The sequence below is a fragment of the Artibeus jamaicensis genome, unplaced genomic scaffold (genome assembly GCF_021234435.1).
Source record: "Artibeus jamaicensis isolate MK-2021 breed Jamaican fruit bat unplaced genomic scaffold, CSHL_Jam_final contig_384, whole genome shotgun sequence".
NCBI classification, from domain to species: domain Eukaryota; kingdom Metazoa; phylum Chordata; class Mammalia; order Chiroptera; family Phyllostomidae; genus Artibeus; species Artibeus jamaicensis.
Genome location: NW_026521810.1, coordinates 8,970,937 through 8,997,569, shown reverse-complemented (window position 1 = coordinate 8,997,569; position 26,633 = coordinate 8,970,937). Strand labels below are relative to the sequence as shown.

General features: G+C 39.8%; 1 protein-coding gene across 2 annotated transcripts; it reads left to right on the top strand.

Annotated features, from left to right (window-relative positions):
- Positions 1-7: 7 nt before the first annotated feature.
- MITD1 (microtubule interacting and trafficking domain containing 1) lies at positions 8-22,535 on the top strand. 2 transcript variants are annotated; one of them, XM_053664559.1, is made up of 7 exons: positions 8-231; positions 4,798-4,899; positions 14,236-14,372; positions 14,453-14,539; positions 15,276-15,391; positions 22,159-22,219; positions 22,325-22,533. In XM_053664559.1, the coding sequence occupies exons 1-7, from the start codon at positions 81-83 to the stop codon at positions 22,418-22,420; spliced, it is 750 nt and encodes a 249-aa protein (XP_053520534.1). In that variant the 5' UTR covers positions 8-80; the 3' UTR covers positions 22,421-22,533. The 2 variants fall into 2 exon arrangements, with proteins under 2 accessions (XP_053520534.1, XP_053520535.1); XM_053664560.1 differs by lacking the exon at positions 14,453-14,539 and having other exon boundaries at positions 22,325-22,535.
- The last annotated feature ends 4,098 nt before the right edge of the window (positions 22,536-26,633 follow it).

The window sequence follows — 26,633 nt, the reverse complement described above, 5'->3', positions numbered from 1 at the left end:
TGTCACGTGATCACCCCCGGAAGCGCGATGGACCAGTCCGGCTGTGGCGGAGTTGGAAGTAGAGAACCGTTCCTAGAATTATGGCAAAATCTGGGCGGGGGCTGGATTCCGAGAGCATAGCTGCAGCCACTGTGCTAAAGCGAGCGGTGGAGCTAGATTCCGAGTCCCGATACCAGCAGGCTCTGGTGTGTTACCAGGAGGGGATTGACCTGCTCTTGCAAGTTCTGAGAGGTGAGCAATGAACCGTGGAGGGAAGGGTTACAAGAAAAGGCGCAGCACCCAGCTATATCGGAGGTGCAGTGTAAGAGTTAATGACTGTTGTGCACCGCGAGGAAGCAAATACAGAAAGTGACACATTTTACACGTATACTATCTTTAATAGATTGATGTCATTAAGAAACAGGGGGTACTACTATAGATTTTTAAGAGATGTAACCAAATAAAATATATAAGCCTTGCTAGGACTTGTGTTTGAACAACATTGTGTAGAAGACATTTAAAAAAATTTGTCCTCTCTCAGGACATCTTATTTTTATTGGTTTTAGAAAGAAAAAGGAAGGGAGAGAGAAGGATTGGTACACCCCCGGGCGCCCAGACCCGGGATCGTAGTGCCTGGCGGGGCGCCAGTCCCCTTAACCTAGGCTCTGCTCCAACTGGAAATCGAAACCAGTCGGAAATCGAAACTGTCACTGGTCGGAGCTCCAACCAACTGACCCACACTGGCCAGGTCTAGAAGACATTTTTGGGAGATTGGACCAGATCGGGCGCGTTCAGGGTGGTATGGCCCTAGACTAGACATTTTTAAATCAACTGGGAAAATTAGAATGTGGACTTGGTAACATTAAATTTATTAGCTTTGCTAGGCAGTCGAGTTTCTTCAAAAACTTTTTTAATTTTAATTTTTAAAAAACTTTTTAATTTTTAGAGATGCAGACTGAAGTACTTCTGGAGGAAGCATGGAATCAAATGGGGCAAAAACGCTAACAATTTAAAAATCTAGGTTCTGTGTAATAAGGATGTTCATTACACTGTTAATCTTTTCTGTTTAAACAGTTTAATTAAAAGTAAACAAAAATAAAATCACATAGTTGTAGAAGAAAAAGGGTTTTTTGTGTGAAAAATAGGCTTACTGATTGATATTCGGTGTGAGAAATGCTAAATAGATTGTGGGTGGGGATGGTGAGACTGTTCCGAATTATTCAGTGTCCTGAAGTACCCAAATAACCTGAACACCAGCGAAATCTTTGGTACTTAGTAGACACCCAGTAACTGTTTTAAATTGATTAAGACCAGCCTCTGTTTCCCTCATCCTGTAGCTCACAGTCTGGCCTAAGATCTCCCCTTTTGTCTGCCTTTTAGCCTGTTTATAATGTGTTACAGGAGTTTTGAGGCAGCAAAGAGCGCTCTTCAATGTTCTGTGCTTCCCTCAACTATAAAACTGCCTTGTGTGGGGCCCATTTAATGATTATGAGGATGATAACAATGAGTATCATAATTTATGAGTGGTGAGGGCTAGGCACTGTGCAGAACACTTTAAAAGCACGATCCCATTTCATACTTAAGTTGTCCTGTGAAGTAGGAGGTAATGTTATCCTCAAAACATAAAAAAGTAGTTTGCTTTCAAATTCTGCTACCAGTTGGTAGACTCACGATTGGAAACCAAAGATTTAAAGACTGTGGAGTACTGACTCCCAAAAAGAGAGATGGTGTACACTATTGGTCAGATGGAACACTGCTCAGGTCCTGGGGCTTTAGGAATCTGAAGCAGGAGGATCACAGCCAGTGTGCTCCACTGATCCTGCATAAGTTACAGAGACAGTGACATGATTTTACAGGTTAAGGTACGGATGGAAAATAACTCTAAAAGAGGGGATTAGTGTCAGGAGAGAGCTGTAGACAAGTGCAGTGCAGATTTAAACAGTTGAAGGTCATTTGGGGGTGGAAAGGTGGATGTGGCTTTTTTGATATAGGGGTTTTGGAGGAATAATTAGAATTTCAGAAATCAGAAATTCAGTTAATAGTGTTCAAATTCTGTCTGTGCCCTTTAACCACATAAGTGATTCATTTCAGTTCAACTTATGTCTTAATAGGGGAAGAGCGAGAAGTAAAGATTAAAGGTAAATTGGGTCTTGCAGGACACTGTGCATGGAGTTGACTGGAGGAGATACTAATTATCTCACTTCATAGACAAGGAAAAACCATTTAAAGTTTTTAACCAAGGAATGATGTAATTAAAGCTGCTTCTCATGGCTCATCTCTCTTAGGAATATGCTCTTCTCTCAAATATTTGCATGGCTTACTCCCCGACCTCCTCAGTCTTCACACAAGTATCACCTCCTTTGTGAGGTCTCCCCTGACCTCCAGGCTAACAGTCCAACCCCACCCCAGGACTCCTCATCCTTCTTCCTTTATTTTCTTTAATACCATTTACCACCACCTAACATACATGTTTTACCAATTCAATCCTAGTCTTTCCTCCCACCTGAATGATAGGGGAGAATTGTGTCTGTTTTATTAATTGCTGTACCCCAGTGCTTAGAACAATGCCTGGCATGTAGTAAATTCTCAACGATTATTTCTCAAGTAATCAGTGAATATGGCAAGGGTGTAGGAAACACATTAAACTGAATAGACTGAAGTCAAGCAGACCAGTTAAGATGCTTCTGCAGGAATCAAAATGAGAGGTGATAAGGGGCCTGAATGAAATCAGGGAGGTGATGCCAATATTAAGGAAAAGGAGGAGACAGTATGGATATTGAATTGCTGACATTGGCACATAACCAAAAAACTCATGTGACTCACTTTATTGAGGTAATTGCTTTATTGCAGTGGTCTGGAACTGAAGCTGCAATATCTCTGGAGTATGCCTGTATGTATATATTAATAAACCTACATATACTTTCTAGTTGTGTTGACTGAAAGGGTCTAGATGTAGTGATAGGACTTTCCTAGTAGCAATGAACATACTTAGCACCCAGAAGTTGATTTTTTGATACCATTCTCCAATAAAAGGAACCAGGGCTCCTTGGAAAAATGCTTCCTTCCAGGGCTGGGGCAGGGAAAATGCAAGAAGAATTTAAAACATTTTGTACCAGGCAGTAAGGAATGGTGGGAAGTAAGGAATGGCTTAAAAAATGATGGGGCATGTTGAAAAAATACAGGAACCAACATTAAAGAGCTCTCAAAGCCAAAGCTGATAAAATTTGAGCAGGAAAATAATGATAGTATTGGATTACAACCCATAGAATAAAATAAATACCCAAGAATCCATATAGATATAAGTTAATAATTGAGTAAATAAATAGATGGGGAGAAGGAACAGTTCTTCCTTATAGTTGAATTCCAATCAATAAATAGGAATGATGGTAACAGAAGATCACCATTTGGCAAACATGTAGTAATACTTTTTGGCAAGGACTATCGATGGAGGCTAAAATTAATGGGTAAAAGAGTGGTGAGAAAGAGGATGTCCTCCCACAAGATACTTAATCACAAAGGAGAGAGTAAATGATTTTACAGTGCAGAGATTTGTGAACTCCACCTTAACCAAGTGAACAGAGTTAACATCACTAGAAATAAGACACATCAACATCATGTATCCACTGAGGGCGGCACAACACTTCTGTGATTTCTTTTTTGCCAAAAAAGCGTAACTTCAATCTAATCATGAGAAAACATCAATAGCCCAAAATGAAAGACATTCTACAAAATAACCACTGTTCTTCCCAAAGGACAAGGTCACAAAAGGCAGAGAGACTAAGGAACTATTACAAATTGGAGGACACAAAGGAGGAGACATAACAATTAAATGCCAAGTGGGATCCTGGACCAGAAAACAAACTTTTTTTTAGTGAAAAAACTGGGGAAATAGGTTTATAGATGATTTAATAGTGTTGTATGAATTTGAATTTCCTAACTCTGATAATTGTACTGTGGTTATGTCATATATATTTTTTAATTTAATTTTTAAAAGATTTTATTTATTCATTTTTAGAGAGAGAGGAAGGGAAGGAGAAAGACAGGGAGAGAAACAGCAGTGTGTGGTTGTGTATCATGTGCCTCCTACTGGGGACCTGGCCTGCAACCCAGGCATGTGTCCTGACTGGGAATCAAACCAGTGACCCCTGGTTCGCAGACCTGCACTCAGTCCACTGAGCTATGTCAGCCAGGTCTGGTTATGTGATATATTAATACTAGGGGAAAGGAGTCTGTACTATTTTTGTAACTTTCCATAAATATGAAATTAATTAGAAATCGTTTTTAAAAAACTGAGTGTTTCAAAAAAGAAGGAACCAGAAGTAATTTGGTAACTGATTGGGTTTGGGAGGGTGGGACTTTGGGGTAAGATTTCATTGATAATGTATATTCAAAATTACCTTACATTTAGGGGTAGCTAGCAAAATGATTGAGCAAAAACTCTAATGGAGAAGTCTGGAAGAGAAGTTGGTTTTGTGGAAGAAAGACAGACATTGTTTACTCTCTTTTGATTATAAGATTTCAAACCTGTGGGTGATTAGGTCACAATAGTGTGCAGACTCTGGTTTGATGTGTAGTGAGCCACCTTACCAGATTTGGTGTATCCAGCATGGAGACACAGTGTCAGAGTTCCCCTCCTCAATGAAGCTGCTTCAGATACTCAGTGCACCAATAATCAAGTTAAAATTGTGTGTTTTGGGGTTGAGGCAAACCAGGTGAAGGGATAGGAAATGTGTGGAAGACTTGGGAAGCTGGAAATAATGCCTACACTAAGTGGAAAAACTGTTTTGAAACTTGGAAATATATATTTTTAATTTGTAGGCACCCAAGATGATGCAAAGAAATGTAATCTTAGAAAAAAAATTTCTGGCTACATGGACAGAGCAGAAAATATAAAGAAATACTTGGATCAAGAAAAAGAAGGTAAAGCGGCTGTTTTAGAGAATGTGTTCAGACACTATAGACAAAGCCCATTTCACTTAGTGTTTCTGGCTCTACCTTTGGAGCTCTGTGAGGTCCCTGCAAGCTGGCAGGTTACTCTGCATTTCTGCTCTCCTGTGCAGAAGCTATTTTTACCTTTTTTTTTTCATTTGTTCGTTTGCTGGGGATGGTTAGTGGGGAGATACCCTCTTGAGAATCTGAAGAAAGCTATAAATACTGCAGGACTTTGCCTGCTGTTTTAAGGAATAATTCACAGATCTCCTTGAAGCTTATGTGTACACCCAGATTAAGTTAATACTACACAGGAATACTGAATGTGAATCCTGTAATTTAACTTGTATTCCTGTTTATAAAATGACCAAAATATTATGGTATCTAAAGAAACTCCTGGGATTTCTTTGGGGCTTTGTTGTGAATCGAAACATTTCAGAAGTATTCCTAATTATTAGAGATGCAGTAATATTGTTCCCTATTTATTATTAGCTCTCTCCTTTTGAGTATCTAGTTTACACACAAATGTAAGTGGCCATTGCCACAGTTTGAAGTATACACTGCAGCTGCTTTCTGCAGCCAAAAGAACTACAGCCTTAAAAAGCCAGTGCCTCCAGCTCCCCAGCTGCTCTTTCTTGCTCTCCTGACTACAGCCCTCTCCCTACCTCTTCCTAGTATTCTGTACCAGCCCAGGATACCCCACTGAGCTCCTTGTTGAGTGGAATAAAATTGTTTCCTTACCTGGCTGGTGTAGCTCAGTGGATTGAGTGCAGGTCTGTGAACCAGAGGACCGTGGTTCAATTCCCAGCCAGGGCACATGCCTGGGTTGCAGGCCAGTTTCCTGCAGGCCAGTTCCCAGTAGGGGATGCACTAGAAGCAACCATACATTGATGTTTCTCTCCCTCTCTCCTTCCCCTCTAAAGATACATAAAATCTTTAAAAAAATTTGTTTCCTTAACCCCAAACTGAAATCTGCTATGAAACTTCTCTCTAAAACATTGATGAGATATAGTAACATCAGCATTGTGTCTGACTACATTGGGTTGAATTAACCTATGCAGTGCCCTTGGCTTCAGTATGGACACATGGTTGCTAACATTGTATCTGTGAAAATATTAGAAACAGAATCCAAATTACTGCTTTTTAAACAGTTTGACAGTGCAACCGCTATATAGACTAGGAACTACCCATTAAAAGGTCATATTTTAAAAAATTTTAAAGATCTTTGATAACCTTTACAATAGTTACTCATTTTGAATGAACAAACTCATTGGAACTATCCTACTCATCTTCTGGCATCCTCGTCTTTGGCTCAGATTATTGAAAAGTATTGTCAATTTCTGCCTAAAACATTCCCTGCAAGTTCTAAGAAAGACTTCTAAACTCCATAATATACTACATTTATGTATTTAATACTCACTGTAGCTATTAAATTACAGAACACAAAAAGACAAATCTTAAGAGAAGGACCAGATAGCCACTGAGTCATAACTTGTAGTTCTATTCACGGTGACAAGAATATCAGATAACTTTATACATACATTCGTCTCTTGAATAAAATGCCTGGTTTCTAGGAATTAGCTCAAGAACCTGTTCCAAGAAATCTCTGGACTTTCCTACTTTCCTGGTCTCTGTAAAGGCAAAATCACTTCTCGAATGGTTTGCCTTATTTGCCTCTGTGTGTAGTATCTTGCCATGTGCCTGTGTACAGCAGCCATTCACAAATGTGTACTGAGTAGAGGACTTAAAAAAATTTGGGAGATATTGGGAAGATCGAGATGGAGTAGGACAGAGCGGATTCCACTTCACCCTACACATGGGAGAAAATCCTGGCCGATCTATGGAGCAACAGAGCAAACAGCCAACAGTATCCCAGTATATATGAAAATAAGAGATCAGAAATTATAGTGGACACTGAAAAACCAGATGATAAGGATGGCTACAGGACAGTAAGGTCCCAGGGACCAGCCCGGAGACAGGGGTGGCGGCAGCCTCAGCCTGCGCCCCGTGCCGGGTCTACCACGGACTCTTTGGGAGCAGCGGGCCTGCCACACGGTCCTTGGGAGAGAGCCAGGTCATCTGCTCCCTCCCTCCCAGCCACACAGGGTTTGAGCAACGCTGGGAGAGACCTGGTTGCTTGAAGTTGCAGAGAGGGGAGTAAGGAGAAAGAGGCAAACACAAGGGCTGTGATCACTCGCGGAGTCTGTGGTTGCCGGCTTGGGAGAGCTGACAGTCTCAGTGTTGGGCTCTGACCTGGATAGTCACCGGTCTGGCTGGAGAATTGGGCTGTACTGAGCGGCAGGCTTGAGTACAAGGAATTTCTCAAAAACTAAAACTGTTTGGGGGATTCTCCTGTGACAGCCACTTGGCCTACTCCCCACCCAGCCAGGCAAAAGGCCCTGCGTTCCCCCATAGCACTGGGAAGGGTTCCCGCCCAAGTCCTTGGGACCTAGGCAGCCTGGCTGGGTGCATGCACCTGCACCCCGGCCCATGGCGATGACCCCTGGGAAAAGAGTGCTCTGAAGAAAACCTGGATCCCTTGGGTGGGGCACTGGGGAGAGACACCAGACTAGCTCTTGGGAGAGTGCTTGCAAGACTGGCTGAGTACACATTGGGAAGGGAGAAAGGCCACACCAATCACCCCTCAGCCTGCTGCAGCCAGTGAGACCAGAAAAACTGATTTGGCCTGTTTGAAACCAATAAGAGGTGTTTTTTTCTTTAAGTAATCTTTTATTTTTTTAATTGTATTATTGTTTTATCTTTCAATACGTTTTTCCTCTCTTTCCTTCCTTCTTCCTTTTGTTCCAAACTTATCTCCTCCTCCCTTTTCCTGCCTTTTTTTTTTACCCACAAGTGAGACAAAAAACTTGGAACTGCAAAAAGACCAGAGCTGGACCCAAAGAGGGGGCATCCCAACAGTAGAGACAGACAAATTTCACTTTGCTATTGCAGAGAAAATAAAAGTTACTGCATATTTGTATTATTATTTTTTCATTATTCTTACATCTTTTATTTTAATAGTATCTCTGTATTCCTTCTCTTTCTGTATAGTCTTCTTTGCCTTGGCTGGTTATATTGTATCATTTGACAGGTTTCCCCTGTTCTCTCTTCCACAGTGTATTGCTCATTTACTATCCTTCACATTATTTGTGTTCCTTTAGCACACTACTCAAAGTTCTATACCTCCTATTCATGTTATCCAGATCACACAGATTCTGTCATATGATTGTTGTTCTAATATTATTGTAAATAATAACCGTTCCATATAATTGTAAATACTTTACAACATCCCTTTGGGATCTGAGCTCACTTCACAGTTTCCTGAACTATATTACTGTAGTGGTTAACTCTATTCTCTCACACACTACACCTATTTACTATCCTTTACTCTCACCTTACCTCAGAATCTGACCTCCCACAACCTCACTGCTTTCTAGATCCAACTCACAAGCCTTCCCTCTCCAACAAGAGTCTTATCTTCTGTCCATCCTTTCTTAAAAGTGGCTTGTTGGGTTGAAGATTACAGTTAACACTATACATGGCCTAAAGATCTCCTATCTCTTCTCTACTGGCTGCTACTGTAAATATCATAGAATACTCTCCTGCTGTCATAAACCATTTTGCCTTCCCCTCCAACTGATCACAAAAAAAGAGTAGGTGGAAGCTGTGAACACCACAATACCCACTGGAAGAGGAAACCCAACAAGAAAGGAACCACCAATAGATAACAACAGAAGAAGGTGAAGAAGGGAGTGGAAACCCCCCTTCACGGACTCTTTGGGAGCCAAGGGCCTGCCACAGGGTCCTTGGAAATCCAAGACTTATCTGGAAATACAACTAAATAGTGAAGAAACTACCCAGTACAAACAACTGAACAAGAGCAAAAGAGAATCCTCAAAACCTTGTACACACAGAAGAACTAGCTTCAACTCAACCTGCCCTCACCAACACAATAAATTACAACAGGTGGTGGACAGAGGTGCCATCAGTTAACCAGCTGGTGGGAAGGACCCACAAAGGAAAGACCCCAAAACAATCAAAACATAAAGACAAACACAGAGCCAACTTAACGGACAGCCCAAGACCAGTGAGCATGGGAGATCAAGGAGACTACACCACTGAATCTCACAGGTATTACACCACAGAAGTTCACACCATAAACCCAGGCAGCGAGAACAAATTAATGTAAGACTGATGCTAACAAGAATAGTCTCACAAACAATGAGAAGACAAAGAAACAATCCCAAGATGAAAGGAAAGGAGGAAGCCTCAGAAAGAATGCTAGATGAAATAGAGGCAAGTCAACAATCAGATATTGAATTCAAAGCACTGGTTATCAGGAAGTTCAAAGAGCTAACAATGAGCTATTAGAAACTACAGGGGAACTACAGTGAACTCACTACAAACTATATCAACATGAAGAAGGAAACAGAAACAATCAGCAAGGGCTGAGAGGAAATGAAGAATATGATTTCTGACCTAAAGAATGCAGTGGAAGGAATCAAAAGCAGGATCAATGAAGCAGAAGATCAGATCAGCGAGTTGGAGGACAAGGTAGAAAGAAACACCCAGAAAGAGCAAGGAAAGGAAAAGAGGCTCAGAAAGAATGAAGAGGGATTAAGAAAATGTAAGACAATATGAAATGTAATAATATCCGAATAATAAGGATACCAGAAGGAGAAGAAGAGCAAGGGATAGAAAACCTATTTGAAAAAGTAATGATGGAAAACTTCTTTAATTTGGTGAGAGAAAAAGTCACACAAATCCAGGAAACACAGGCAGTCCCAATCCAGAGGACCCAAAAGAGGCCCACTTCAAAACACATCCTCATTAAAATGGCAAAATTCCAAGACAAACAGAGATTCTTAAAATGCAGCGAGAGAAAGGAAGTAACATACAAGGGAGCCTCAATAAGGTTAGCTGCTGACTTCTCAATGGAAACGCTCTAACCAAGAACAGAATGGCAAGAAATATTCCAAGTAATGAGAACCAGAGGCCTGCAACCAAGGCTACTTTACCCAGCAAGGCTCTCAATCAAGACAGAAAGCCAAATAAACAGCTTCCAAGACAAAAGAAGTCTAAAAGAATACACCTGCACCAAACCAGTTCTGCAAGAGATGCTAAAGGGCCTGCTTTAAGGAAAAGAAGGAAAAGAGAGAGACAGAGAGGAACACAAGTACAAAAATGGCAATGAATAAGTACATAGCAATAATAACCTTAAATATAAGTGGATTAAATGCTCCAATCAAAAGACATAGAATAGCCGAATGGCTAAGAATGCATGACCCACACATATGCTGCCTACAAGAGACCAACGTCAGGACAAAAGACCTATACAGACTGAACATGAAGGGCTGGAAACAAATTTTCCAAGCACATAGACAGGAAAAAAAAAAAAGATGGGGTATCAGACAAAACAGACTTCAAAAAAAGGGACATAAAGAGAGACCCAGAAGGTCACTTCATAATATTCAAGGGAAGAATCCACCAAGAACACATAAACATTGTAAATATATATGCACCCAACATAGAAGCACCCAAATATATAAAGAAAATCTTAGAGGACTTCAAGAAACATACTGACAGCAACACAGTTATAGTAGGGGATTTTAACACCCTACTGTCAAAAATGGACAGATCTTCCAAACAAAATATCAACAAAGATATTGTGGCATTGAACAACACCCTAGATGAAATGAATTTAACTGATATATATATATATATATATACAGCCCTTCATCCCAAAGAAGATAAATACACATTCTTTTCAAATGCGTATTTGACACATGGAACATTTTCAAAGACAGACCACATTATAGGACACAAAACAAGCCTGAACAAATTTTAAAAAATTGAAATCATACCAAGCATTTTCTCTGACCACAAGGGACTGAAACTGGAAACCAACCCCAAAGGAAAAATCCTCAACACTCAAAATCATGGAGCTTGAATGGCATGCTATTAAACAATGAATGGGTCAAGTATGAAATTAGGGAAGAAATCAAAAAGTTTCTGGAAACAAATGAAAATGAACTCATGACAACCCAAAACTTATGGGACACAGCAAAAACAGTCCTGAGAGGGAAGTTCATAGCAATGCAGGCCTACGTAAAAAAGATAGAAACATTTCAAACAAACAGCCTAACCCTACGCCTACAAGAACTGGAGGAACAACAACAAAGGCAGCCCAGAGCAAGTAGAAGGAAGGAAATAACCAAGACCACAGCAGAATTAAATGACATAGAGACTAAAAGAACAATTGTAAGGATCAATGAATCCAGGAGCTGGTTCTTTGAAAAGGTAAACAAAATCGACACACCTTTAAGCAGGCTCATCAAGAAAAAAGAGAGAGGACACAAATAAACACAATCAGAAATGAAAGAGAGATTACAAGTGACACCACAGAAATACAAAGGATTGGAAGAAATTACTATAAAGAACTGTATACCAAGAAATTTCAAAACCTAGTTGAAATGGGACAAATTTCTAGAAAAATGTAATGTTCCAAAACTTAATGAAGAAGAGGCAGAATGCCTGAATAGACCAATAACAGCAGATGAAATTGAAGCAGTAATCAAAAAACCTGACACACAAAAGCCCTGGACCAGATAGTTTCACAGGAGAATTCTATAAAGCATTTAAGGAAGAGCTAACCCCTATTCTTCACAGACTATTCCAAAAAATCCAAAATGATGGAAGACTCCCAAACTCCTTTTATGAAGCCAGCATCATCCTAATCCCAAAATTGATACAACAAAGAAAGAAAACTTCAGGCCAATATTGCTGATGAACATAGACACTAAAATCCTCAACAAAATATCAGCAAATTGCATCCAACAATACATCAAAAAGATCATACACCATGACCAAGTGGGATTCATCCCAGGGATGCAAGGATGTTTCAATATTCACAAATCAGTAAATGTAATACATCACATAAACAAAAGCAAAAACAAAAACCACATGATCGTAACAATAGATGCAGAAAAAGCTTTTGATAAGGTACAACACCCATTTATGGTAAAGGTACTCAGCACAGTGGGAATAGAGGGAGCATTCCTCAATATAAGGGGCCATAGGTGAGAGACCTACAGCCAACATCATACTAAAATCCTTTCCACTATGATCAGGAACAAGACAAGGTTGTCCACTTTACCACTTCTATTCAATATAGTATTGTAAGTTTTAGCCACAGTGATCAGACAAGAAAAGGAAATAAAAGGCATCCAAATCAGAAAGGAGAAAACAAAACTGTCATTGTTTGCAGACAACATGATAGTGTACATGGAAAATCCTATAGACTCTACCAAAAAAACTGCTCAAACTAATTAATGAATTTGGCAAACAGTGGGTTACAAAGTCAATATCCAGAAATCAAAGACATTTTTGTATACTAACAATGAATCAGCAGAAGCAGAAATCAAGAAAAAATTCCCATTCGATATAGCAAAAACAAAAATAAAATATCTGGGAATATACCTAACCAAGGAGGTAAGAGACCTGTATGCAGAAATCTACACAACACTGAGGAAAGAAATCAAGGAAGACACAAACAAATGGAAACATATACTGTGTTCATGGATTGAAAGAATTAACATCATCAAAATGTCCATACTACCTAAAGCAATTTACAGATTCAACGTAATACCTATTAAAGTACCAATGGCATATTTCATAGACATAGAACAAACACTTCAAAAATTTATATGGAACCATAAACAAGCCCGAATAGCAGCTGCTTTAATTTTGAGAAAGAAGAACAAAGTAGGAGGGATCACGATACCTTGTAATACCAAACTGTATTACAAGGCCACTGTAATCAAAATACCCTGGTACTGGCTTAAAAACAGGCACAAAGACCAATGGAACAGAACAGAGAGCCGAGAAATAAACCAAAGTCTCTACAGTCAATTAATATTCGACCAAAGGGGCAGCAACATAAAATGGACTAATAGTAGCCTCTTCAACAAATGGTGTTTGGAGAACTGGACAGCTACATGCAAAAAAATTAAACCTGAGCACCAATTTACACCATACAGCAAAATAAATTCAAGGTGGATAAAAGACAAATATAAGCCGTGACACCATCAAAGCCCTAGAGGAGATTGTGATATTTTCCACTGGCAGGAAAATCTCAGATATTTCACACAGCAACATTTTTCCTGATATGTCACCTAGAGCAAGGGACATACAGGAAAGAATAAACAAATGGGATTTCATCAAAATTAAAAGCTTCTGTACAGCTAAAGAAAACAGTATTAAAATAAAAAGAGACAAACAGAAATGTCTAGGAAAACATATTTGCCAGTGATACCTCACACAAGGGTTTAATATCCAAAATATACAAAGAACTACACGACTCCATTCTGAGAAGACAGGCAACCCAATTAAAAAGTGGGCCAAGGACTTGAACAGACATTTCTCCAAGAAGGACATACAGAGGATCCAGAGACATGAAAAGATGCTCAATATCACTAGCTATTAGAGAGGTGCAAATTAAAACCACAATGAGATACCACTTCACACTGGTCAGAATGGCGATCATAAACAAAGCAACAAACAAGTACTGGAGAGGTTGTGGAGAAAAGGGAACCCTAGTGCACTGTTGGTGGGATTGCAGACTGGTACAGCCACTATGGAATTTTCTCAGAAAACTAAAAATGGATCTGCCTTTTGACCCAGCAGTTCCACTGCTGCTAAGATCATATCCTAAGAATCCTGAAACACCAGTCCCAAAGAACCTATGCACCCCAGTGTTCATAGCAGCATAATTTACAATAGTCAAGTGCTAGAAGCAACCTAGGTACCAATCAGTAAATGAATGGATCCAAGAACTATGGTACACTTACACAATGGAATTCTATGCAGCAGAAAGGAAGGAGGAGCTCCTACTTTTTGCAACAGCGTGGATGAAACTGGAAAGCATTAAGCCGAGTGAAATAAGCCAGGTGGTAAAAGACAAATACAATATGATCTCACCTTTAACAGGAAGCTAAACAACAAAACAAGCAAGGAAAATATAATCAAAGACACTGAAATAGTGAACAGGCTGACAGTGACCGGAGGGGAGAGGGGAGGGAATTTCAGGGGGAAAGGGGTAGGGTTTACAGGAACTAGTATAAAGGACACATGGACAACAACTAAGGTGAGTAGAAATGGGAAGGAGGTAGGAAGCACTTGGGGGGTGGACTGGGATGGGAGTAAAAGATCTAAAACTATACTTGAACAAAAAATTTAATTTAAATAAATAAGTTAAAAATTAATTTGTGTCTGATCCTGATAAAAGTTACCACTGGATTTTTTAAAATTAAAGCTTGTGTTTTATAGATGGAAAATATCACAAGGAAATCAAAATAGAGGAGAATGCAACAGGTTTCAGTTATGAGACACTTTTTCAAGAATACCTTAATGAAACAGTTAAAGAAGTTTGGGTAGAAGATCCCTACATTAGACAAACTCATCAGGTAAGTGAAACAAACTAACATATGATGAAATGTTATTTAAAATGTATGAGTTAGTAGTAACTCATCCTAATATTTTTCAGCTGTATAACTTTCTTCGCTTTTGTGAGATGCTTATTAAGGGACCATGTAAAGTAAAAACGATTCATCTTCTCACCTCCCTGGATGAAGTAGGTATCTGAAGGCATATTTACTCTTCTTTAACTTCATTTCATTCAGCTATAAGATACAGTTCAAGCAAGGGAAACTGGACATAATGCTTCGGCTAGATCTCTTTTCTTGGTGGTGAACTTACTATCTAACAGTGGGCATAAAACACCTCAGAAAATGCTGTTGATTTTAGTATCTTATACCTTGAATTTGGCCACTTTGCTAAACTCTCTTATTCCAATACTTTGTCAGTTTAGTCTCTTGGATGTTCTAGGAGGCAGGCATGCTCTCTGCACTATTGACAATTTCATTTCATTTTCCTTCTACCAGTTAGTATTTGTATCTCTTTTTCTTGATTGATTGTATTGGCATTCTGGGGGATCAAAGCATAATAGTGGGCATCTCTCTCTTGATTTTGACTTACACTGGAATGCTTCTAAATAATTCAATTTCTAGGAATAATTTGAGAACAAGCCAGCCCCATCCGAATAACTAAACAGCTTTACTAAAATACATCTCAGGAGATAGAACAGAGTTGTGTTATGTTTACATTAGAAAAAACACTTACTCTTGATAAAAATAACTGCTCATAAGCCATTTCATGTTCTTTGGTTGCTTCTTTGAAATTAAAAGACATTGAAACTAATCTAGAATCTTTCGATTTTAATTCACCTGTGATACACATTGCATAGCTCAGGGATAATTTGAAATATTAATAACTGAGACAGAAAATTGCATTTTTTCCCTTATTAACAGGGCAGTGGGAAACAGCAGCAAATTTGTGGCCTGAAAGAAATAAAAGAGTCACTCAGGAATCATGGAGTGCTGTTGGAATTAGAATACTCTTCTTCAATACATGACCGAGAAATTAGGTTAGTGTATAGTAATATTTTAACTTTTATGCAGTCGAAAAATACTTATTTTTAAGTTTTATATAATTGTGCGTGACTATTTAAATATTAATTTACTTTTAAATATCCAAGAGCTCTTTTAATAGTCATAAAAATTATAATGTAAGCACTGTTATTTTAAAAATATATTTTATTAATTATGCCATTACAATTGTTCTATTTCCCCCTTCATTTCCCTCCACCCTGTATACCCCCTCCCCTACCGTCCCCCCCTTTAGTTTATGACCACATGTCTCAAGTTCTTTAGATTCTATATTTCCCATACTATTCTTGCCCTCCCCCCATCTATTTTCTACCTACCATCTATGCTACTTATTTTCTGTACCTTCTCCCCCTTTCTCCTTCTCCCACTCCCCTGTTGCTAACCCTCCATGTGATCTTCATTTCTATGGTTCTGCTCCTGATGTAGTTGCCCTCTTAGTTTGCTTTTGTTTTAGGTGTGGTTCTTAATAACTGTGAGTTTGCTGTCCTTTTACTGTTCATCTTTTTTATCTTCTTTTTCTTAGGTAAGTCCCTTTAACATTTCATATAATAAGGGCTTGGTGATGATGAACTCCTTGAATTTGATCTTATCTGAGAAACACTTTATCTCTCCTTCCATTCTAAATGAAAGCTTTGCTGGATAGAGCAATCTTGGATGTAGGTCTTTGGATTTCATGACTTGGAATACTTCTTTCCAGCCCCTTCTTGCCTGTAAGGTCTCTTTTGAGAAATCAGCTGACAGTCTGATGGGAGCTCCTTTGTAGGTGACTGTCCCCTTATTTCTTGCTGCTTCTAGGATTCTCTCCTTCATTTTAATCTTGGCTAATGTAATGATGATGTGCCTTGGTGTGTTCCTTCTTGGGTCCAACTTCTTTGGGACTCTCTGAGCTTCCTGGATTTCCTGGAAGTCTATTTCCTTTGCCAGATTGGGGAAGTTCTCCTTTATTATTTGTTCAAATAAGTTTTCCACTGGTGGCTGTTCCTCTTCCCCTTCTGGCGCCCCTATAATTCGAATGTTGGAATGTTTAAAGATGTCCTGAAGGTTCCTAAGCCTCTCCTCATTTTTTTTTAATTCTTGTTTCTTCATCCTTTTCTGTTTGGTCATTTTTTCCCTCCTTTGGTCCACTCCTTTGATTTGAGTCCCAGTTTCCTTTCCATTACTATGGGTTTCCTGTGTATTTCCATTCATTTCAATTAGTTTAGCCTTCATATGTTCCTCTAATTTGTGACTAAAATCAGCCAGTTCTGTGAGCATCCTGATCACCAGTGTTTTGAACTGTGCATCTGAAAGTTTGGCTATTTCTTGGTCACTTAGAGTTATGGGCTCTGGGGCTCTGAGTTGTTCTTGAGCCATGTTTTGATCTGTTCGTGCCTGTTAGGTATGAGGAGTAGAGCCTTAGTTGTTCACCAGGGCGGGGCCACCCAGGTCGCTGAAATGTGATGCTGTATGTGGGGGCAGGGTCAGAGAGGGACAATGGTGGTTCCCTCTGCCACTTCCTCCCGCTGGGGCCTGCAAGGTTTGTCTCTCTGCTAGCTCCTTCACTGGTTTATCTGTGTGTGAATGTGTGACCTCGATCAGCCCTCAGTGGGGCCACCTCCTTGTGCCCTCAGTGGGTCCGCCCGCTTCTCCACACCTGGGATCCACCCATGGCTTTTGGCGCACGTGGGTTGTGTGCCCGGGTTGGTCTGGTGAATCTTTCCTGCCTGACCCGGCTCTGCTGCTGGCTGTGCCCCTCTTACCAGTTTGGCTGAAGGGTCCATTGTTGTCGGACTTTCGTGTAGTTCAATTTACTGTGGTTTGGCAGTGTTTTTTTGCTAAAACTTTTGTTGTTTTTAAACTTAGTTGTGGGAGAAGGCACAGTGCTTCCACCTATGCCTCCATCTTGGTGGAAATCTCTAGCACTGTTGTTATTCTCACTTTGAAAACTAGAAGACTGCAGCTCAAACAAATGAAATATATTATATGACTTTGCACAGCTGATTAACGTTTGATGGTATCTGAACCCAGGACTCTCTGCCTTCAAATCTCATGCTTTTACCTAATAAATATCATCACTGCATTAAATATTTACATCACAGCAACTGAGATGGTTTGCTTGACATCATCAATCATCATCATCAATAAAAGCATTATTGTTAAGAAATGGAACCAATTTATTTGAATATGAATAAATCAATATTGTGGATAATTTTTAAAAAACATACACAATATAATACAATCTTGGGGCTGCATGGATTTTTAAGGTCATTTGGCCCATCCATCATTCCTACTTGATTCTGGGACATGTTTGAGGTTATGTATTTTGTTTGTTTTTGTTTTAATATATTTTATTGATTATGCTATTACAGTTGTCCCATTTTTTTCTCCCTTTATTCCCTTGTGTCCTATTACCCACCTACCACCATCATTCCCCCATCTTAATTCATGTCCACGGATCATACATATAAGTTCTTTGATTTCTCCATTTCTCATAGTATTCTTAAGTTCCGCCTATTTTGTACCTACCATTTATGCTTCTTATTCCCTGTACCTTTTCCCCCATTCTATCCCCTTCCCTGCCTCATTGATAACCCTCCATATGATCTCCATGTCTGTGAATCTGTTCCTGTTCCAGTTGTTTGCTTAGTTTGTTTTTGTTTTTTAGGTTTAATTGCTGAGAGTTGAGAGTTTGTTGTCATTTTACTGTTTGTAATTGTGATCTTCTTTTTCTCAGATAAGTCCCTTTAACATTTCATATAATAAAGGCTAGGTGATGATGAACTCCTTTAACTTGACCTTCTCTGGGAAGCACTTTATCTGCCCTTCCATTCTAAATGATAGCTTTGCTGGATAGAGGTGTCTGGCATATAGGTTCTTGCCTTTGACGATTGTGAATACTTTCCAGCCCCTTCTTGCCTGCAAGGTTTCTTTTGAGAAATCAACTGATAGTGTTATGGGAACTCCTTTGAGGATAACTGTCTCCTTTCCCCCTGATACTTTTAAGATTCTCTCCTTCTCTTTAATCTTGGGTAATGTAATTATGATGTGGTTGGTGTGTGTTTCCTGGGGCCCAACTTCTCTGGGATTCTATGAGCTTCCAAGACTTCCTCCAAGTCTATTTTCTTTGCTCGATTGGGGAAGTTCTCCTTCATTATGGTTTCAAATAAGTTTTCCATTTCTTGCTCTTCCTCTTCTCCTTCTGGCAACCCTATGATTCAGATTTGGAACATTTAAAGTTGTCCAGGAGGTTCCTAAGCCTTTCCTCATTTTCTTTTCTTTTTTTTTTATACAAGTAATTTATTTATTTATTTAATTTATTTTTTAAAATTGATTATGCTGTTACAGTTGTTCTATTCCCCCCCTTCATTCCCCTCCACCCTGCCCCCCCATCCCCACCATTACCCCCCTTTAGTTTATGTCCATGTGTCTCAAGTCCTTTAGGTTCTATATTTCCCATGCTATTCTTGCCCCCCCCCATCTATTTTCTATCTACTGTCTATGCTACTTATTTTCTGTACCTTCTCCCCCCATCTCCTCCTCCCACTCCCCTGTTGCTAACCCTCCTTGAGATCTTCATTTCTATGTTTCCACTCCTGATCTAGCTGTCCTTTTAGTTTGCTTTCGTTTTAAGTGTGGTTGTTAATAACTGTGAGCTTGTTGTTCTTTCACTGTTCATGTTTCTTTAACTTCTTTTTCTTAGATAAGTCCCTTTAACATTTCATATAATAAGGGCTTGGTGATGATGAACTCCTTGAATTTGATCTTATCTGAGAAGCACCTTATCTGTCCTTCCATTCTAAATGAAAGTTTTGCTGGATAGAGCAATCTTGGTTGTAGGTCTTTAGATTTCATGACTTGGAATATTTCTTTCCAGCCCCTTCTTGCCTGTAAGGTCTCTTTTGAGAAATCTGCTGACAGTCTGATGGGGACTCCTTTGTAGGTGATTGTCCCCTTAGCTCTTGCTGCTTCTAGGATTCTCTCCTTCATTTTAATTTTGGCTAATGTAATTATGATGTGCCTTGGTGTGTTTCTTCTTGAGTCCAACTTTTTTGGTACTCTCTGAGCTTCTTGGATTTCCTGGAAGTCTATTTCCTTTGCCAGATTGGGGAAATTTTCTTTTATTATTTGTTCAAATAAGTTTTCCACTGGTGGCTGATCCTTTCCCCCTTCTGGTACCCCTATAATTCGGATATTGGAGCGTTTAAAGATGTCCTGGAGGTTCCTAAGACTCTCCTCATTTCTTTGAATTCTTGCTCCTTGACTCTTTTCTGTTTGGCCATTATTTGCTTTCTTCTGGTCCACTCCATTGATTTGAGTCCCAGTTTCCTTTTCATCGCTATGGGTTTCCTGTGGAATTCCATTCATTTCAATTAGTTTAGCCTTCATATGTTTCTCTAATTTGTGGCTATAATCAACCAGATCTGTAAGGATCCTGATGACCAGTGTTTTAAACTGTGCGTCTGAGAGTTTTGCTATTTCTTCGTTGCTTAGATTTATCTCTGGGGCTTTGAGGTCTTCCTGCGACATTTTTGGTCTGTTCTGGCCCTTTAAATGTGAGAAGCGGTGCCTTGGACTCCCAGGTCGCTGGGTTGTGACGCTGTATGTGGGGGCGTGGTCAGAGCGGGGAAATGGCAGCGCCCTCTATCGCTGCTGCCGCTACCGCTGCAGCCGGTCCAACTGCCCACTCCCTCGCCTGTCCGCTCGCGCGTAACTAGGCAACCGCAGTCAACACGCTGCACCGCCTCCCCACTGTCTCCTCTGCAGTCGCTCACTAGGTCCAATCCTGCGTTTGGAACCTGTGCGTCTGGATTCGCGCGTCTGGATTCCTCGCCGGGTCCGACCGAGCCCTCCTGTGCAATCCCTCACCAGACGCCGGTTTCGCCCCTTACCAGTCGGGCTGAAGAATTTGTTGTTAACGGTCTTCCGAAAAGTTCAATTTCCCGTGTTCTGGTTGTGTTTTCTGATGCTAATATTTAGTTGTCCCTAAACTTGGTTGTGTGAGAAGGCACGGCACATCCACCTATACCTCCATCTTGGCGGAAGTCTCATTTTCTTGAATTATTGTTTCTTCATTCTGTTCTGGTTCAATGTTTATGTCTTCCTTCTGCTGCAAATCGTTGAGTCCAAGTTTTCTTCCCTTCACTGTTGATTCCCTGTATATTTTTATTTCACTTTGCATAGCTTTCATTTTTCCTCTATTTTGGGACCACATCAAACATTTCTGTGAACATCTTGATGACCAGTGTTTTGAACTGTGCATCTGATAGGTTAGTTATCTCTTCATCGCTTAGTTGTATTTTTTCTGGAGCTTTGATATATTCTTTAATTTGGGCCATATTTTTTGTCTGGGTGTGCCTATTATGTAGTAAGTGGTGGAGCCTTAGGTATTCACCAGGGTAGGGCAACACACCTGGATGCATTGTGGCTCTGTATGTGGGGGAGCAGTCCAAGAGGAAATGATGCCACATGCTCAGCTCCAGACTGGCTTTCAGTCACTTTCCCCGATACCCACAAGCACATTGGGCTCTTCTGGTGCTGATTCTAGGGTCGGTGGGTTTGTGTACCTTTAAGGACCCTGTGGTCTCTCCAATGAACTCTCCTGAGAGTCTGGGAGTTTCTCCCACTGCTGCACCCCCCCCCCCCACAGGTTTTTATAGTCAGAGGTTTTGAGGCTTTATTTCCCTGCACTGGAACCCTGGGTTGCTCAGTCTGTCTCACTGACCAGTGTTTCTCCCATTTTATCTGCACATGAATGTGGGACTGCCTTGTCCTCCAGCTGCTGCCTTGCTGCGAGTCTACTCCATCCCTGCTGCCTGTCTCTGCCCCTTCTACCATCTGGATGTTTCTACTTTAACTTCTTGGTTGTTGGACTTCCATTCAGTTCTATTTTCTAGAATTTCTGGTTATTTTTTGTTTTTAAATTTGTTGTTGTCCTCCTTTTGGATGTGTGAGGAGGCAAAGTGTCTAAATATTGAAGTTTTTAAATAAAGCTTAATTATTGTATCTTTTCACTTTTGAAGGAAAATAGTCTGGCTTATTTTGTCCTGTATGTGAGTTTCATATTTCCTAATGGAATATAATTTACATGTTGTATGACAGAAAGGAAAATAGAAAATTCCTTTCTGTCTGTTCAACTATACATATTGTATTATAGTATTGAGGGAATTTATTTCCTTTTCTGGTGATACTGATATTTATTTAATGTGGCTTTACTTAGTTTGTAAAATACTCTAGTAGGTGTGACAGTATGCTGTGTCTATGAGGAAATAATATGTGCAGATTTTTAGTGGTATGTTTCCTCTGTTTAGCATAGTGGCTTTCCTACATTTATAGCAATGGCGCCCTCAGTTTTAGTGAAAACTTAAGCACAACCTAAATGCAAAACATGAAAATGCAGCTGCTGTGGTTGAAGGAGAGGTCAGGATCCAGAGCCCTTCCTGTTTACTTTACCCATTGCTAGGTAGGACAGACCCTGAAACACTACTATAGGCTGCTTGACTGTACTTTGAAACCACATATTGGCAACCAGGAAGTTTTATCAGCAAGCTGAAATTCAAGAGTAAGTTTTAATGTGATTGTTAAACTGTATCAGCTAATTAAATCAACCCATTGTTTTGTGGACATTTTGCTCCAGGTTTGGTTCAATTCATTCTGCTGGAGGAAATGATTTGTCTTAGGGAGGATTTGCTGACACTTCATACCCTACAGCTTTGATTATTGTCTACATAACTGCCTGGAATATAATACTGTATACTAATTTCAATAGGTTCGACAATGGATGGGTGATTAAGATTGGAAGGGGACTGGATTATTTTAAGAAACCACAGGTAGGATATAGCCATACGAGTGGGTAGCACTCTTTTTGTATCATTTTAACAACATGGCTTTTGTTCTTTTTGTTTAAAAAAAAACCTCTTTTCTTCTCTTCTTAGAGTCGTTTCTCCCTTGGATATTGTGACTTTGATTTAAGACCATGTCATGAAACAACAGTGGATATTTTTCATAACAAGTACACCAAAAAAATATGATGGGTAGTTGTTTATTTACATTGTATATTTTTATTTTGAGTGAATTTTTTTTTCCTTTGGACAGATCATTCCTGTAATGTGTGACTTTAACAATAAATTTATACATTTCTACTAATTTATGGATCCACTGTTTCAGTTGTGACCAACCCTAAATACTTTTACAAATATATTACTTAGAATTACAGTGTTTTAAGTCATATGGTAAACTTAAACATTTTACTAGCTTTTCTCTTACTTGGCTGTTGGAACATGAATCAATAATGAGCACCTATTATAAAGATGAATTGGATGTTAATATTGCCCCCGGGAATTTAGAGGCTAGGCAGAAAAATTATGGATAAGAGTACTCTTAAGACAGTGGTGCCCAACCTTTTTGGCACCATGGACCAGTTTTGTGAAGGGGGGGTTGGGATGGGATAGGAGGTTGAGCTCAGGCTGTGAGCTTCATTTCTTATGGCCTAGTTCCTAAAAAGCTGAAGACTGGTTCTAGAGCGGGTGGTTGGGGACCACTGTCTTAGGAAACAGATTAGCTTGTGGGTCTAATATCCAGGAATAAAAAGTACCATATCAATTTTGTTATGATTTAAGGTCTTTGGCAGACATTCACCAACACTGTTATCCAATATTACCTAACTCCATAAAGGCAAATCAACCTGTTTAGATATCCAGATATATTTTGCAGCTCATTCAAACTTGGCTGGCACATTCATAAAGCTCCACAGTTTAGAATGAACTATTCTGGGTAAGCTCATTCATCCATATGCCAGTTGAGGGGTTGGGGACAAAGACTAGGTTCCATGGAGTTGGACTTGGAGAGTGGACTTGGAGAGTGGATACAGGTAGAGGCAATAGTCCAGAAGCCTAAAGAATAAGCTAAGCCAGAGTCTGTAGAGATCAATAGAGGTACTGCTGTTGGAGAGTGCACATACAAACACATCAGGAAAAGACTGATGATTAAACTGAATATTAAATAGTGTAGAAGACCAAAACCATGTGGAAGGAAGCCATGGGACTAAGGTTGAGCAGAGTAGTCCTGGGTGGCTTTAGATACCAGGTTTATGTTTTGCCTTTGTGGGCAAACAAGAAAGACTTCCAGAAAAGTTTCTGATGTTTTTCTTGGATGTTTTAAGGTTCAGGTGCTGATTATGCTGAACCTGAAGATACTCAAACTAGTTTTGCCAAATAAAGTTCTGTGGAGAGTGCCTTCACTGGAAAGTTAGGTAGGACAGGCTCAAAAAAAAAACAACAAAAAACCAACGAATTGAAGACCATTTTCATCCATTTAAGAGAGGCTTAATCTGTCTAGTGTGGAAATTGGGGATCTCAGGAGAGCACTTGCACAAATATTGGACCTGATCCAAAGTTCCTTTCTGCAGCAGATCCTGGCTTACTTTGCCAGATACCCATACTCATGTGGAAGTAGAGTGGCTTTTCATTCAGGTGAGAATATGTGTTAGTTCTCCTTTATTGACATGTTAAAATAACAACTCTGATTTTTAGAGCAAGTGGATCTGTCACTAGAGAACCAGCAATCTACAACCCTGTGAAATTAACTTCTATTCAACTCTTATAGAGACCCTGCCTAAGAGAAGGATATTTAAGGAAGAGAGACTATAGAGATGCCACCCATTATTCTAAATATTTGAAGTTCTATTCCCAGATGCAGTTGGACTACCAGGAGGATACCAGGTGCAAGTTTATCAATTAAACATATCAAGAATATGCAAGAACTATATTTAAAAAAATAAGCTTTATGAAAGGATATAAAAGAAAACTAGAATAACTGGAAAGACAAATTACATTGCTGAATGGGAAGGGTTAGTAAGATATTAATTCTCCCTAAGTTAATTTGTAAATGAAATGTTAAATGAGACTACACTAGTAGACTTGAGTGACAAGCTATGAAGACAATGCTACAAAAACTGTTTAAAAATATCTGGGCATAATAATGGACAAAGCAGTGGGATAGAATAAGGAGTCTGGAAACACACCTGAGAAAATGAACATACAATAAAGTCTTTCATCAGTGGAGAAAGAATATACTGTTCAATAAATGGAATAAATAAATAAGTAAATGGAAAAATAATGTTAGTTCTCTACTCTGCCTAGAAAAATTATTCTAACTGGATTAATGTGCTAATTAAATGAAAAATCAATTTTTAAAAACCCACTAAATGTACTAAGCACAATACAAAAACAAGGAATTATCAAGGAAAGGGCAAAAAGATTCGATCATTTTGTAAATATTTAAAATGAGTAAAGGAACCATAAAAGTATTAAAAACATGAGTTCAAACTTATAACATGTAAAAAAGGGTTATTTATGCTAATACATAAAAAAGCTTGCCACAGTTTCAGCATGTGAACTTGACCTCACCTCCTTTAGCCTTACCAAGGATTTCGTACTTCAAGCGGTCTCCTCTCCACTGGATTGTTCCCGCAATGCACATATTCCATGCAGATAACCATGCTGTCTACTCCTCATGAACAAACTTCTTAAAGGAGTTTTATATACAGTTTTTTTTCCCCATTTCTTCACCACCCATTCACACTTCAACTTCAGGGTCCACAGTCTGGCATATGGGTCAACAGGCTCTACTGGTTAATTATTCAAACATTAAAGCCTGGGGCAGTACTTTAGTCCACCTGACCAAGGTGGTTTTACCCATTAATAATTTCATCTGTGGCTTTAATATTCCATTCTTCTACAGCCCTGCTGTCTGTAGATTATAGGGTATAGGAACCTCCACTCAATGTCATGTTCTTTTGTCCAATCTTGCACATCATGACCATTGAAATGTGACCTCAATCACTGTCTGTTCTATGAGGATCTCTGTACATGGTACTCAACTTCTCTTATCTTCTAATGGTAGCAGTTGGGTTTGTATAGGGACAAGGGAAAAATTGGGTTAAACTAGCCCTGGCTGGTGTAGCTCAGTGGACTGAGCACAGGCCTGTGAACCAGAGGATCTTGGTTCAATTCCCAGTCAGGGCACATACCTGGGTTGCAGGCTGGTTCCCTGCAGGCCAGTTCCCAGCGGGGGGCGCGCAAAAGGCAACCATACATTGATGTTTCTCTCCCTTTCCTTCCCCTCTAAAGGTAAATAAATAAAAAACAAGTAAATAAACAAACTAGATGTGTCCACACAAACCAAGGTGTATATAGAACCCTCACTTGAAGTCCTTACTAGGCTGTTCAAAGCACTGTGGGCAAGTGTACCATACCCACTTGGTGCAGTTCTTAAGTAGATGCTCTTGTCTCCTTACCCCTGACCACGGCAATTATGTTTGACAGTTACCACTGTTAGTGGCAGCAGGAGACTTATAGATTGCCTGCTGGCATTTCCTCTCAGCACTGGTTTGATTACTCTGACCCAAAGGCTAAATTCACCAATAGAGGTTTGCAGAGTTAGATTTGGTAGAATATCAATGCCCAATATGTTATGTGGTATTAGAGAGATAAAAACCTCATATTCTTGGGGAATTTGCAGTGTCAAAGGGATCTTCCTGGCCATAAACCTTTGTCCTCCATAACCACTGATGGCATTAAAGGGGCCAGAAAACTTCTTAGGGTTACAATGTATGAAAATGCATTTGGCTCCAGTATCAACCAGAGCCATCACTTTTTATTTCTGGGGGACCAGTGAGTTCAAATGGGGCCTCCGATTGCCCCAAATAGCCCCTGAAGGTAATCTTGGTCTGTGTCCTATACCCAAGACATGGGGGTACCCATCCCAAATAGGACTATATCAGGCTTCTGCTGGAGCAGGCAGGGTACTAGGGGTGGTAGGAGCAGGTCTGTTCAGGTTTTAAGGCTTCTCACAGGCTGGTCTGCCTTTTCAGGTGGGATCCCAACAGGGATGATGTCAAACCACATTTGCTTCACGTTACTTCCACTGGACCCTTTAAAGCAGATGGGGATAACCATTTGGCTTCCTGAATTTTGTCTTGAGTCTTTCCCATAGTCTGCGTGTTCCTAGGATCTGTCAGTTTTCCCCATATCATCAATGGACTGTCCAACCTCAAAGATGTCACCCTAATACTGAGCTTAATGGCCCATGTGTGGTGCTGGGGATGGACTGAAGTATCTTGGCTTTCACTCCTGCAGTGACTATGGCTCAATCAGGGACTTCAGACAGTTCCTGATTGAGCCATAGTCATCTATATCCCTTCAGGCAGGGATATAGATGGCCTGTTTCATTCTTAACTCCCTA